Source organism: Cryptotermes secundus, unplaced genomic scaffold (genome assembly GCF_002891405.2).
Source record: "Cryptotermes secundus unplaced genomic scaffold, Csec_1.0 scaffold330, whole genome shotgun sequence".
Taxonomy (NCBI): domain Eukaryota; kingdom Metazoa; phylum Arthropoda; class Insecta; order Blattodea; family Kalotermitidae; genus Cryptotermes; species Cryptotermes secundus.
In genome coordinates this window covers 2685818-2701241 of record NW_019734317.1, presented here as the reverse complement: position 1 = coordinate 2701241, position 15424 = coordinate 2685818, and the positions used below count along the sequence as shown (strand labels likewise).

Genomic DNA, 15424 nt, shown 5'->3' with positions numbered 1-15424 from the left:
CTTAGTACAGGTTAAATATAGATGTAAAATAAGTTGTCAAAGATCTAAGCAGTAAGAGAAATGTAAGAAATTTAATATTGACAAGATTATGGAGAGTGATAAGAGAAAAACATTTCAAAATAAAATTAAAGAAATTAATGACAATAGAGTAAATAAAGAAGTAACGGTAGAAGGGATATGGGTAGATTTTAAAACCGCAATAATTACAGAAGCCGAGAGGACTCGGGGATATCAAGAGAAACAGGATAATAGAGAATGGTTTGACAAGGAATGTAGGGAGAGTATAAACCTGAAGAATAAGAAATATATGGAATATATGGAAAGACCAACAAGCGTAAGAAATGAGGCATATAAAGAAGCAAGAAGGAAAGCAGACAAGATTTGCAGGAAAAAGAAATGGGCCTTTCTAAATGAGCAATTACTGCAAATGGAAGAAGACTTCAAAAGTAACAAAACAAAAAATGCCTTTGGTCGAATCAAATATATGAAAGAAGGTTTCAAACCAAAAACAGAATTTATCCAAGACAAAAAAGGGCTTCTAATAAATAATAAAACAGAGATTATGAATACATGGAAAGAATATTTTGAACAATTATTAAATCAAAATCAGAATATGGAAGATAACGAGGACAATGATGAAGACAATACAGATGATGGAGAAGGGAAAGAGGAAGAGATAATAGAGCCTCCAACAAAGGAAGAAGTGGAAGAAACATTAAAGGAACAAAAACTAAATAAAGCACCAGGAGGAGATAACAGCAGNACAAGAGCAAGGAATGAGGCATATAAAGAAGCAAGAAGGAAAGCAGACAAGATTTGCAGGAAAAAGAAATGGGCCTTTCTAAATGAGCAATTACTGCAAATGGAAGAAGACTTCAAAAGTAACAAAACAAAAAATGCCTTTGGTCGAATCAAATATATGAAAGAAGGTTTCAAACCAAAAACAGAATTTATCCAAGACAAAAAAGGGCTTTTAATAAATAATAACACAGAGATTATGAATACATGGAAAGAATATTTTGAACAATTATTAAATCGAAATCAGAATATGGAAGTTAACGAGGACAATGAAGAAGAAAATACAGATGATGGAGAAGGGGAAGAGATAATAGAGCCTCCAACAAAGGAAGAAGTGGAAGAAGCATTAAAGGAACAAAAACTAAATAAAGCACCAGGAGGAGATAACAGCAGACCAGCAGAATTATTGAAGGCAGGAGAACAAGAAGGAATAATAGCACTCCACAGAATTATAAATAAAGTGTGGGAAGAAGAAAAGATACCAGAAGATTGGGGAAAGAGCATTATATGTCCCATATTTAAAAAAAGGAATAAATTAACATGTAGTAAGTATAGAGGTATATCATTACTACCAACAGCATATAAAATTTTAACAAGGATACTAAAAAAGAGACTGGATCAATATGTAGAAAAAATAATAGGGGAATATCAATCAGAATTTCGACTCAATAGGTCAACAATAGACAATTTATTCACCCTGAGACAAATAATGGAGAAATTGTGGGAATTTAATACAGATATTTACCTGTGCTTCATAGATTTTAAACAAGCATATGATACAATAATAAGGAAGAAATTAAGGATGATTANATACCAGCAGAATTATTGAAGGCAGGAGAACAAGAAGGAATAATAACAATGACAGAATTATAAATAAAGTGTGGGAAGAAGAAAAGATACCAGAAGATTGGGGAAAGAGCATTATATGTCCCATATTTAAAAAAAGGAATAAATTAACATGTAGTAAGTATAGAGGTATATCATTACTACCAACAGCATATAAAATTTTAACAAGGATACTAAAAAAGAGACTGGATCAATATGTAGAAAAAATAATAGGGGAATATCAATCAGAATTTCGACTCAATAGGTCAACAATAGACAATTTATTCACCCTGAGACAAATAATGGAGAAATTGTGGGAATTTAATACAGATATTTACCTGTGCTTCATAGATTTTAAACAAGCATATGATACAATAATAAGGAAGAAATTAAGGATGATTATGTCCACTTTTGGTATTCCAACAAAACTAAGTAGAATAATTAACTTAACCATGACAGAAACAATCAATCAAGTTAAAATCCAGAACCAGTTAAAAGAATGCTTTAAGACAAATCAAGGATTAAAACAGGGTGATAGTTTGGCACCATCACTATTTAACTTGGTATTGGAATATATAGTGAGGAAATGTAATGTAGGCACAAGGAACACAACAGCGTATAAACAAACGCATATAATGGCGTATGCGGATGATATTATTATAGTATCGAGATCCCCAGGAGCAATGAAGGAGACATATAAATGAATAAAAACCATAGCAAAAACAACTGGCTTAGAGGTGAATGTAAATAAAACTAAAATGCTGCTACAATCTAGAAGGAATGAAAGGCAAACTGGAGAAATTAACATGGAAGGGGACGGGATAGAAATAGCTGAAGACTTCATACATTTAGGATCGAAATTCCACAAAAATGGAGAGGAAAATCATGAAATAACAAGAAGAATAAAACTAGTGAATACTGCATATTTCTCGTTACTATCAGTTTTTAGATCAAAGGATATACACCAAGCGATTAAAACAAAAATACATAAATCAGTGATAAGACTGGTGCTTTATTATGGACGTGAGGGTTGGACGCTAAACAAGAAAGAGGAATCAGTCACCAATTCAATCAAGAGGAAAATCCTAAGACGACTTTATGGACCAATAAAAGAGAATGGGATATGGAGAATAAGATATAATAAAGAGTTATACAAATTATATAAGGAGCCAGAGATCTCAGTGATGATAAAGCTTAAAAGATTGCAATGGGCTGGGCATGTACAGAGAATGGATAAGGAGCATATCCCAAAGAAAATATTATGTAGTACAATAGGTGGTAGGAGATGTGCTGGGAAACGAAGAATTAGATGGATTGATGTGGTGGAAGAAGATGCGAAAAAGTTAATGGGTGTAAGGAACAGGAAGAGAGCAGTGCAGGATAGAGAGGAATGGAGGGGGTTGATAAGGGGGGCCAAGGCCCGACATCGGGCTGTGGTGCCATAGAAGAAGAATACAAGTGGACACTTGCTTATGTACTTGTTATGAGAGAAATATAAATTAATATTTGAATTCATACCTCCATGAGGAACACAAGACATTCCTGTAAACTCTTCCCATAAGCATATGATGCTGTTGACTTGAAGTTTAAAAACATACTTTCATTGCAATGTCATTAGTCATCTCAACAGTACTATGAAATGAACAGGAATACATACATTAGGTACAATAGCCAAGATAGCATAGTTGGTATAGCTACTGGCTATGGGCTGGATGATTGAGGGGTAGGAGTTTGAGTCCTGGTAGGATTAAGAATCTTCACTTCTCTAACCGTCTAGACCGTCTCTGAGGTCCACCCAACCTCCTATACAATGGGTACTGGGGGTAAAGCAGCCGGGGCGAGAAGCTGACCACTCACCCCTAACTAGTGCCAAGGCCAAGAAAATGTGGATCTATACATCCACTCCCTCATATGCCTTCATAGTGCATAGTGCTAAATTAGTTAAGCACAGGGACAACTTTACGTTTAACCTTCTATTCAAACTCCATCTGAAAATGTCTTTCTTCATCTTCACAATGTACAAAATGTACAGCAAGGTAAGTTTCAACATGTCTATCAAGGCTGTTACAAATTTCTGCACTGATGTGATTGACATCATTACTTCTTGGACAGAAAACGGTTTTATTAATGCAATTAAAAAGAGGCTCTTGGATGCTTAATTGATCAAACACGTTCATAACCTCTACTTTAATAGCAACAAGATTTCTGCCTAAATATGCATTCATCAAGTCACAGTTAATTGTACAAAGAACCTATACTTCACTCTTTATCAAAAATATTTTAATTTTCAGTCACATTCATGTTTTAAAGTACACAATGGCTATCTTTGGAATTAGCTATAATGTGACTGACATATCAATATCTTCAACAATCAATCAATCAATCAATCAATTTATTTGTTCCAAGAAATGCATTGATTCAATGAACTGTTCTGTATTTTTGTGTGTGTGTGTGTGTGTGAGGGGGGTGACATGTGTGTGTGTGATTTCTATTTACTTCAGCATATTATGTAAATGACCAGCATTATGTGCCTATTTAAGTCAAAAATGAATCGGTGTGAACTAAGAATCGAAGGACACCCTGTCAGTCGAGTCCCACATCACCTTCTGGAAAAGAGAAGCGCGGGTATGTGCTTAAGTTTTAAATGTAAATCTTACTCAGAGTCTTTTTTCTGATTCTCCGGAATTTCAGCTTCATACGACGGCATGTAGAATTGTGGTGCTCTCTTCCCGCCCACAATTGACAACCGCTCTTCAGGTGTAGATTGAAACCGCCGCTCATCAACTCGCCCATTCTGGTCCTCAGCTTTCACGTAAAGAACATATTCCATATCCAGTTGAAAGGGGTCTGTGCCACGAGTACGCACAACCCCTGAGCGCTCATCAACCTCAAATCGACCTCCCGCTGCAAACAATTACCATTTTATTGCCATTGGTGTTTCTAAATATCAAATAAGAACAGTCACATTTCATATTACATAATAAAAATCAGCTAGTTATGTTGTTCACAACTCCATAATGAGGAACATCATAATGTGCACTCAAATTACCAACTGTTATTATAATGATCAAATCAAAATAAATGAGATGGTTGAGGTATGTAGTGTAGAGATCAGAAGTGTATAGAAAATTTGGAAGGAAGAGTTTGCTTTGGAGACCTGTACATTGACTTAAGTTGTATATTATCTCACGTTTTCATGACGTCAACATGCAATTACATCTTTTCCTGAGGTCTGCTGTTTCATCAATGTGCAGTTAGTGGCTAATGTTTCAGAGACTGTCTTTATCTCCATCATCAGAAGTGATATTAAGAGATTTGTGTTGTAAAGAAACAGAGAATGAGAGAAGAGAAAGTCGGAGGGGGATAGTAAGAGACACTACATTTGGGAGGAGAGAAAGAAAACAGTTTTTTTCTCAGGTTTTGAAGGTTTCCAGGCAGTTCCCGCTAATCTTTCTAGCGCAGATACGTTGGTTGAGATGGTTGAGAGATGGTAAAGTTTTAGGAAGAGAAATGGTAAAGTTTTTTGAGCAGAGGAGAGAAGCTAACTGGGGCTTTACTGTGTATGATTAGAATTAATTTTGACATCAACGTCGGAAGGGCTGCAGTAGAGTGAAATTTTGATTTAACACTGAGAGGGCTGCATTTGAAACAAGAAGTGTAATGTTGAATTTGGGCACCAACTCAGCCTTTGCTCTGTGACCGAGGTAAACTGTCGAAAACCTCAATCGAGTTGGCCAATCACAGGACCTACCGATGCAAATCGACTTTTAGCCAGCAGTCCGGCATTAAATACACAAACTGTAACGCTAGTCCCTATATGGCAGTTGCTTTATTTGAAATGTCTTACAGAATTCTTTTTAAGTTCACATTTTGGGTGAGCAACAGACAATTTTACATAACATGTGCGAAGAGTATGCATGCCTATAGACGCACACATGCATATAAATAAATAAATAAACATACTGTAGCATGTAAACCCGTTGCTGGGCAAGGACCATGAGATAAGCAAATACACAAGAGCCTTTCGTAAACAAACATATTCCCATGGAGACAACTGAATACAATGAGGAGCGGTGGTCTTTTGTGTGAGTCCCTGCGGAATTGTTATAAGCGGTACAAGTTAGGAGCTACAGTTAGTCAGCCAGTGAAGAGAAGAGATGAAGGTTGGTACGAGATGGCCGCCAGATTTGGAGTTACAGTTTGAGGAATGCGTCAGTTGGGGGATATTCGCCAGCCGGTAAGGACGTTACCAGAGGACATTGTTAAGATCCGTTAACAGGAAACGACAAGTGAAGACACAGAAGACTGCAGTTACAATTATCTTTAGAGTGTGTAAAGCAGTAAGGCTGTTATAGTTACTTGTAGATACGAGTTGTGTGTTGTGCTCAATAAATCCAATAATCAATCCAAACCCCGCCTATAGTCACTCATGCACCTGACAACATACGTGGTAAATTTATATTTGTGATTATGGCCTCCTTAACTGAGCGGTCCATAGAGTCTGTCATTTTTGCCAGCATGTGGCGGGAACTACGCGATCAGTTGAGATCTGGCTGCACCCCGCTAACTTCAGAGTAAAAGAAATGGGGGATTCCCTCTACGCCTTTCACGGTACCCGGCCACGAACATTATAAGACAAACGAGACAAAATGAATGAAAACATCGTAACGAAGGACCAACGAGAAGCGACATGAATCCAGACGACTGGTCCCCACGCGGTCAGTACTGACCATCTGCTTCCGTCAAGCACTGCCCAAGTATTCGTAGTACGGGGCTTGGACGGACGACAGCTCTGTGTATACAGGACACTCGTCACATCAGCCACTGATGGAGACCAAGACAGTTTGTGAACGTCGGACTCCAACTTCACATTAAAATGGCTAATTAACTTTGATGACTTCAGTGCCTAGATTTGTTTATTTATTTATGTAACTGCACTGTCAGTGGTTCAAATAGTTTAAAATGGTAGAAAATCAGTGAATAATGAATTTAAGGACGATGTGGGAGTCAGCAGCCATAGTCAAGTTTGTGGTACTAACCAGGCACTTTACAGGCAGGGTTTAAGGAAAATTAAGAGAAACTTCAGACAGGATAGAATGCACTCGGGCCAAGGTTTGAACTAAGGACTTCCTAAATATATAGTGCAATACAAACAACTGTGACGTCTCGTGCTCAGGCATGGATGGAAGGATAATATTAAGGCAGATCTCAAAGAAATAGTGTAATGATTTGACTGGACTCACCTGGCTTACGACAGGGCATAGTTCTGAGCCATTTTGAGCACAAATGGTGGGGAACTGAACGACTAGTTGTGTGGTTATCAGTCCTCACGAAGGGCTGTACGCGCTGTAGTTCCCTGTAATGCAGGCTTACCGGCATTTCGCCTTAAGAATTGCAGTACTTCGCTACTTTCAGCCGAGTCCCATAAAGCCCCAGTCTTATCAGTTCCTGCTAGATCGGCAGTTAACGCAGCCACCGTACGGGATCATCGAACCTTGGTAAAATTTAATTGGGTAGCAGAGAAACGTAGGTAATTGCTTTGGAGAGTGCCTACTTTCAGGCGCGATGTTATATGTGTGATTCGGGGAGGGGCTTCTCTCGCTGCTTCGCCAAGAATCTACATAATGTTCCGTATCATAAAAGTGTTATGAAGATAAAATTGGACTACCTGCGTTCAACGGAACATTACTCCTTGTTCAACACGTTTTCTTACCATAATCACAACTCTGCTACTGTCAGACATATCCAGGAAGTGTCTAAAGGCGTGACATTTCAGAGTTCTCACAGCAATGACTATGAACATTACTGTCTTCCAGGATCCGAGGTCCTGTTGTATGGTGCAAATACCAAACTAAACGGCATCACATCCCAGAAGACAATCTATAGCTGGCACATGAAGCGGAAATACAGAACACTGTCTGCATGGAAGCATAACCAGGATATTTCGTAAGGGGAGATAATAAAATTAAACGCCATTTGATAACACAAATTTACAAAGAAATTCTCATTCTAAAATATGTAATATATTGATTATTGTTAAGATACCATACGTTGTAAATTTGTTTAACTCCTGGTCATTATCATTGGGTCTGTTTATGCCAAAGGCACAATCTCATAGTTTCTTTTATTTTTATAAAAAAATGCCAGCTCCCTTCCCACACAGCCCCCAATCTGGAGGACCATAAGTCCTGATTTGGGGTTACTTTCCCCTTACAGAAGCTCCCTTCCTCATGGCTTAAGAATCTTTTCTGCCTGTTGTGGGTTATTTTTCGTTTCAACTTTCTCCTCTGACCAGCAGGAAAGCAAAAACTTCCTCAGCATGGTCAACTGAATCATTAGGACTAAGAGCGTTCTCACCATGACAAGGGGATCGTCAAACAAAATCTATTTTTTCATGCCATCCTATAAATGTCAGGATATTTTTATTGCTAGTGGGGTGGGACTAAGTCCCTTGTACTGCGGCCACTTCTAGCCTATTGTACCAGCCCCAGATGATAGGTGAGGGTGATTATGGAGCAATTGGTGGAATGAAGATTGGCAGAGGAAACCGCAGTAATCCGAGAAAAGCTACCCCAGCGCCACTTTGTCCACCACAAATCCCACTAGATCAGACACGGGATCGAACCCGGGCCGCCGCGGTGGGAAGCCAGAGACTAACCGCTTGAGCTATGGCGCGGCCCCAATGTCAGGATTAGATGGAACCAGTACTCAACCAGGTAAGGTTGAACTGGTCTCTCTGTTCTTGTTGATGAACGTAACTACATATAGAATATAGCAGAGTCCGTATTGACAGGCTGACAGTCGATTAACTAGTCAAAAATTACAGTTCGTTTTAGAACTGGAAGGTTATTTCGTGTGTTCTGAGCCTGCAATTGGGCTCAGTCCTGGAGCAAGATCGAGTTTTAATATTATCTTCCCATCTATGTTTCGGTCTTCCTCTCAGTTTCTTTCCACCTGGTTTTCATATCGTATACCCTGATTTCACTCCTCTTCCACGAGTGAGACGTGCCCTGTCCATCTCATCCCCTTCATGTCATTATTCTAATAATATCAATACAAGGTGCAATTATGAATCTCCTCATTATGTAACCTGCACCATCCTCCTCTTATTCCTCTCTCAGATCTAAATATTCTCTGTACTGAGCTTCGCAGGGAAGGGTGCTTGTGAATGAGTGCAACTTTGCCATCTTTTTTTTTTTTTCATTGGCACTACAGCCCCAGTGGGCCTAGGCCTACCTCCATGAAACTCTCCGTTTCACTTCGGTTTTACTAGACATTAGACATATGGTAGGACTCCTTGGGCGGCTGATCAGCTCGTCGCAAGGCCTCTACCTGTACATAAACACAGAAAAACCAACACAAACATCCATGCCCTGGGTGTGATTCGAACCCACGATCCCGGCTTCCGAGTGAGCGAAGACAGTGCATGCCTTAGATCGCTCGGCTACCGTGACCGGCACTTTGCCATCTAGGAGTACCAATAATAATAGTTAATGCTAATTAATCACAAATTAAAATACGCAAACTAGAAATGTGCATAAACACTAAATGAATGTCTAGTCTAGGAGAATGAATCGGAAAGCAAAGACAGAAAAAGAGTATCTGTATCGGTTTCGCATATCCAGATGTAATGGATACATGTGAGGCACTTAAATGGATAGCAGAGTTGATTAAATGATGGAAGCAAGAAATACAATAAGGAGAAAGTACAAGAAGGAAAGGGTGGAAGAAATGAAGGAACGAGAGGAAACAGAACAAAATAATAAATAGGCTAAAGATGCAATAAAATAAGGGCAATCAGTTGTTTAAGAATGTTCAAACGAAATACTCACTGCGATCTCTCACGATGAAATAGTGGATGTTGTGGTCCGTGTCGGGGTCCCGCGCCTGCAGGGTGAACACAGGGGTGTTTGGGGGTGCGTTCAGCTGCACGACGGCTTGCATAGGTAGCGGGCGGTTGATGAAGTATGGGGGCTCGTCGTTCACATCCTTGACGTGAATGATGACGCGCTGATTGTCCGTATCTGGAAAGAGAAGCGCACAGCGTCGCGTAAACGCGCAGAAATACTGAACTGCGGGGGCGATACCCGCAGCATGGCGACGAGAGCTGCGTACCGAATTCTGGGAGAGAAGAACAGCAAGCAACCTGGGAGGACACTCTGAAGAGAACATGTAGCACGCAGTGGGGTGACGGGGTATGAATATAAAATTCTGAGCGCAGAACCTGAAATGAAGAGAGTGAAGAGCGGAACTGAGAGGATGTGGGAGAAACTGATCGTGGCCTACTTTCGGTACCGTCCGGCATTTTTAGGGAGGGAATGATGAAACACGAAAAAATTTGATCAGAACAGCTGGTGTCCCGACCAAGTTTTAAACCTAGCACTTCCGAAATGTCCTTACAAGGTCACGAACCTGAGTGCCGAATTCAGCTCATTGTCATGCTTCCATCTCCTGCTTTTAGCTTCCCTCCTCTCTACTCTTGCGTGCGCCAGTGGCCACCATAAGGCAGCGGGATTGTATTCAGAGCCTACCATGGGCACGTGGTAGCGTAGTTGGTTGAGGCACTATGCTACAGACCGGAAGGTCGCAGTTTCGAGTCCCGATGAGGTCACTGATTTTTTTTTCAATTGGCCTAATCTTTCCAGCAGCAGTATGGTCCTGAGGTCGACTCAATCGCTAACATAAATGAGTACCACGAATCTTCCTGGAGTTAAAGAACTGCCGGCGCGTAAGGCTGACAACCTCACCGCCCTCTGTGAGCCGATTGCCTAGATAATGTGGGACCCTCGATGTCTCACAACTCTATGGGCCCCCATGGCCTCTTACAGGGATAGCTTTACTTTTTGCCATTTCAGAACTTGCATGATATCAATAGTCACGATTTCTGAACCGATACTTCTCGTTCTCTGTAGTGAAGGTCCATGTTGTCGAATCCTTGTGATGCAGTCAGTATAGCCACAAGTATCGGTTACGTCATTAACGCAACACAGGAAACTGCAATGTTATACATCCTAATTAGAGCGAAATGCGATCCTTGAAATTGGTGCACTTGGTGTCATCATAACCGGTTATTGTGTACGGACTCCACTGTGACTTCCTGGATGCACAGCCATCCTCGTGTGACCTTTCCCGTATACATGTGATGCATGATCAAATGACGGCCAGTATAGAAACAGGAAGCGGCAAGGAGCCTGAATTATAAAGTTCAGGGGCACTGGGTTATGTAGGTAACAGAAGAGCAGCCTCGCGGTGTTCAGAGGAGACCGAAGCATGCTGAATCTACGGGGGGGGGGGGAGAAATGCATATAGCATTTCTGGAAGTTTATTAAAATCGGAACGGAAAAGACAACTTACAAGACTCAGACATAGGTAGAAATATAACTTTAAGAAGGATTTAAAAAAAATAGGATGTGGGCTCATTTGATTCACGACATGGCCCAATTGAAATTTCTTGTGAGCATGGTAATGAACCGTTGGGTCATATAAAAAGGGGTGAATTTCTTGGCCAGATGAGCGACTGCCAGATTCTGAAGAAAGACCCTTCCTCATGGCGCTACTTAAACAGAAGGAGTAGGCTTCAGGACTCATTCCCCGTCGAAGATAACGTCTTTGAATTGCAGCGAAAATTCTTTGCATTAATACTGTTCTGGCTTCCAATTTCCTTCAGTACGTTTTTTTTATTGCTAGTGAGGTGGGACTAAGTCCCTTGTACTGCGGCCACTTCTGGCCTATTGTACCAGCCCCAGATGATAGGTGAGGGTGATTGTGTAGCAATTGGTGGAATGAAGATTGGCAGGAGAAACCGAAGTACTCGGAGAAAACCTGCCCCAGCGCCACTTTGTCCACCACAAATCCCACTTGACCAGACCCGGGATCGAACCCAGGCCGCCGCGGTGGGAAGCCAGCGACTAACCGCTTGAGCTATGGCGCGGCCTCCTTCAGTACTTTCTCAACAGCGACAGGGAATGCAGTTCATCAGTTTTTGACCTTTCAATCAGCAATCAGACAAATCAGTCTACAAAACTAGCCACTAAAACAGTCATTTTACATGCATTCTTTTTTTTAATGGCTCTTCCAGCCCATTCAGGGCCCAGGCCTCGTATTCAGTTCCGTAATCATTTTTACACAGACGGTAGGACTCCTTGGACGAGTGATCAGCCCGTTGCAAGGCCGTTACCTAAATACAGGACAACACAAACACAGAATAAAAGTATAAACACATCAAACATCCATGCCATGAGTGGGACTGGAACCCATGATCCCAGCGTCCGAGCGAGCGAAGACAGTTCACCCATGATATATACACAGTGTCCGTCTTGCAGTGCACCCACTTTCACCTGTCACTTCACAACATGTTTCGGCACCATAGTGCCATCATCAGGTGCTACATGCATTGCATGCCATTATGTCAATGTAAAATTATTTTAAAAGTATTTTAAAATATTCGTCACTTATAATAAATTTTTTGTATACTAAAATCTTGTTAAGATATTCATCTTATCTTTCCCAATTCAAAACCCGCGCATGGTTCCTCCACTATGGGAGTCGTTCCTCTTATATGGCGTGTGTATCGTGTCTCGTGATGCGTGTTCCCTTTTTGGCTGCGGGTGTTGTAATATTTTAAAATACTTTTTAAATAATTTTACATTGACATAATGGCATGTAATGCAATAGATTACTGTAAATGGAGCACCTGATGATGGCACTATGGTGCCGAAACATGTTGTGAAGTGACAAGTAAAAATGGATGCACTGCAAGACGGACACTGTATATATATCATGGACGAAAATTAGTGCAAGAGGACGCTAAAATACAACATGAAGACAGTTCATGCCTTAGACCGTGCGGCTACTTTGACCCGCCAGTTTACAAACCTAGCCACTACAAACAGTCTTTGTACAAGTATTCAGCTTTTATAACAATCTGTCTGAAACTTTAAAATCAAATTAGCTTCACTCCCTTGACCTTATCCGTAATTTTTTATTAAAAGCTTCAAGGGAAGTACAGAAATATATCCCCAAATTGAGGAGGGGAGTTCCACACGACAGGAGAATGTGCCTCCTTGGAACAGGTACTGACAGCGCCTACTGAACTCTTATAATACATATTTTGTTCGGCAATTTTTTCTTGTTTATTCATACACAAGACCTGTATTTCAGATGTAGTCGGCCGTGTATGTGGTTAGGCCTGCTAAGGTGGTTACATGTTTAAGAAACACATTACAAATTGTGTAAGATTTGAGGCTTTCACGGCGGTGACTATGAAGAAAGCAGTCTTCTGGGATTTGGCACCGTGTATAAGTGGTGTTAACCGACGTTTCGGAGGAACGTATCGCCTCCATCTTCAGGGTAGAAGAAAAAGTATAAGAAATCTGCAAGCGACAAGACCGTGAGAACGGTAAAAGCAGAAGATGGAGGCGATACGTTCCTCCGAAACGTCGGTTAACACCACTTATACACGGTGCCAAATCCCAGAAGACTGCTTTCTTCACATTACAAATCCATCTCCTTCGATGTTCCGCCCTTGTATGGTCCACGACGCTTTTAATTTGCTGAGGATATCAGGAGGGTACGTGAATTAACTACCTCGGCCGAAGTATACCAAGACACATTCCGAAAAGAAACTCATATATATGCAAACTCCTGGCATAATTTGGAATCACAGTTCACTAACAATAAAGTGGTAGATTTGTGTCAAACTAAGCACCATGCAACACTTACACACATCCACTTCTACTGTACTTACAGCGCACTCCCACTGCAGGCAGATGCATGAAAGAGAAGGAAAAGCAATACATTAGTAGGTTCTCAGCACACACATGTTCCTTTGTCAGCGACCCTAAAAGTTCTCGAATAATAACTTAAAATAGTCCTGTGTCATATCGAAAGTTATGTTTGAATTTCTCATCAGCGCATGAACACCGTAGATCATAGAAAATGTATCCTAAGTAATTTATGATGATGTGGCATTCTACGTCAATGCATTCCTCTTCATTCGCAGGGCGAATATTCTGCGTCTAATGAACTGCGAACAGAAAATCTCTTTAACATTTTCTTACAGTCAGAGACTTAGAATTTCTCATAGCAGTGAATATCAATAACAATATCTTATGCAATGTGACACCACGCAGTCTGGCAGGAGTTTACTGACGTTTCAGAAGCCCGCGTTGCTTCCTTCATCAGGACTGAATAGTAAGGCGAGCGAGCGAGCAAGCAACAAACAGATTGATGACTCCTAACTGATACTTGCTTGCCTTACTCTTCAACCTTGCATATGGCAACAGTATGTCCTTCCGAAACGTAGGTAAACGCCTGCCAGATTGTACAGCATCACATTCCAGACGAAAGCAGCAATTCCTTTTCATACAGAGCCGGGATAGCGACTGGCTACGGGCTGGACGACCGAGGGGTCGGAGTTCGAGTCCCCGTAGGGACAAGAATTTTCACTTCTCCAATCGTCCAAACAGGCTCTGGGGTACACCCAACCTCCTATACAATGTGTACCGGGGGCTCTTTCCCAGGGGTAAAGCGGCAAGGGCGTGAAGCTAACCAATCACCTAAAACTAGTGCCGAGGTCAAGAGAATGTGGATCTATACAGTCACTCCCCCATACGCCTTCATAGTAAGTGCTTAATTAGTTAAACACAGGGACAACTTTGCCTTTTTAGCCTACAGGTTTCACACTGAAATGCGACGGCAACTTAATCAGATCGATGATGCTGTGCGCCTAAGAGACAAAGAGACCGTGTATTAGAATTATCCATAGTTTATACCTTCCATACTCCAACCAAGGTGTTTTGCATACAATATCAAATTAACAGAAATCTTTGTAAGACAAAGCTTACGAAGTTTAATTCTGGAACAAAACAGGTTCACTCTTACCGCTTAACTTAATAACGTTACTACATCTGCAGCCTACTGATACCTGAGACTTATTAAGATTCATATTAGAGGTCCCGGGCTCGATTCTTGGCAACCTATCCTGATCGTCCGTGGTCTCTCTCAGTCCATCCAGGCGAATGCTGCGTGACCACATCCGTCTGCAGCTTGTCTAGTGAATTACATTCATCCTACCATTCGACGCATGCAATTGTTCACTACAGCGGATCTGACCGGTTAGTACACCTGCTCCTGCTCGCATGTGCCACGGACAGGCTCTCCCGGGTACAAAAGTTGTCGCTGTGCTTAACTAATTAAGCACTACGCCATGAAGGCGTATGGGGGAGTGGATGTATAGATATACATGTTATTGACCTTGGCACTAGCTGGAGGTGAGTGGTCACATTCACGCCCCGGCCGCTTTACCCTCGGTACCCACTGGATAGGAGCCACTGGGAGGAAAGAGCCGGTCTGGACGATATGGAGAAGTGAAAAATTCTTGACCCGACGGTGACACTGTTATGCCCCAAATTTGAGATAGTAGAAGAAGCCACGGCCCAAAAATGTTCGCGCCTAGCGAACAGTGTTTCACAGTTATTGCCGCAACTTGTAAACATCAGTAATGGCAAGTAGGTTAGGAATCTGCTTGCCCAGCAAGGCTGTGTCCTCACAGCGCCAGAAGTTTGCCTCACTCGGGCACTGGAGAATCGGAAGAGATTGCTGACGCAGCGATCAGACGCAAGGGGTCTGCCCACATCCCGATAAGACCCAATGAAAACCTAACTTTAGGAAATTAGAACACAAGGGAGGAGCTATCTACCCCCTTGTCGTCCACGCTGAATCAGCGAATTAAAACTATAAATGAGGGAAATTCAAGAGACTTGGAATTCTGATTTTAAACAGAATAGAGAGTTGTCAGCCG

General features: G+C 41.3%; 1 protein-coding gene across 1 annotated transcript in view; it reads right to left on the bottom strand.

The window, feature by feature from the left end:
- The window catches only part of LOC111868583 (neural-cadherin), a gene marked incomplete at its 3' end in the record, with an annotated part of 286085 nt that overhangs the window by 50471 nt on the left and 220190 nt on the right, over positions 1–15424 (bottom strand). Inside the window, 3 exon segments of the mRNA XM_033753097.1 lie at positions 4281–4527; positions 9456–9647; positions 13370–13381. Coding sequence (XP_033608988.1) covers positions 4281–4527; positions 9456–9647; positions 13370–13381 — 451 coding nt within the window.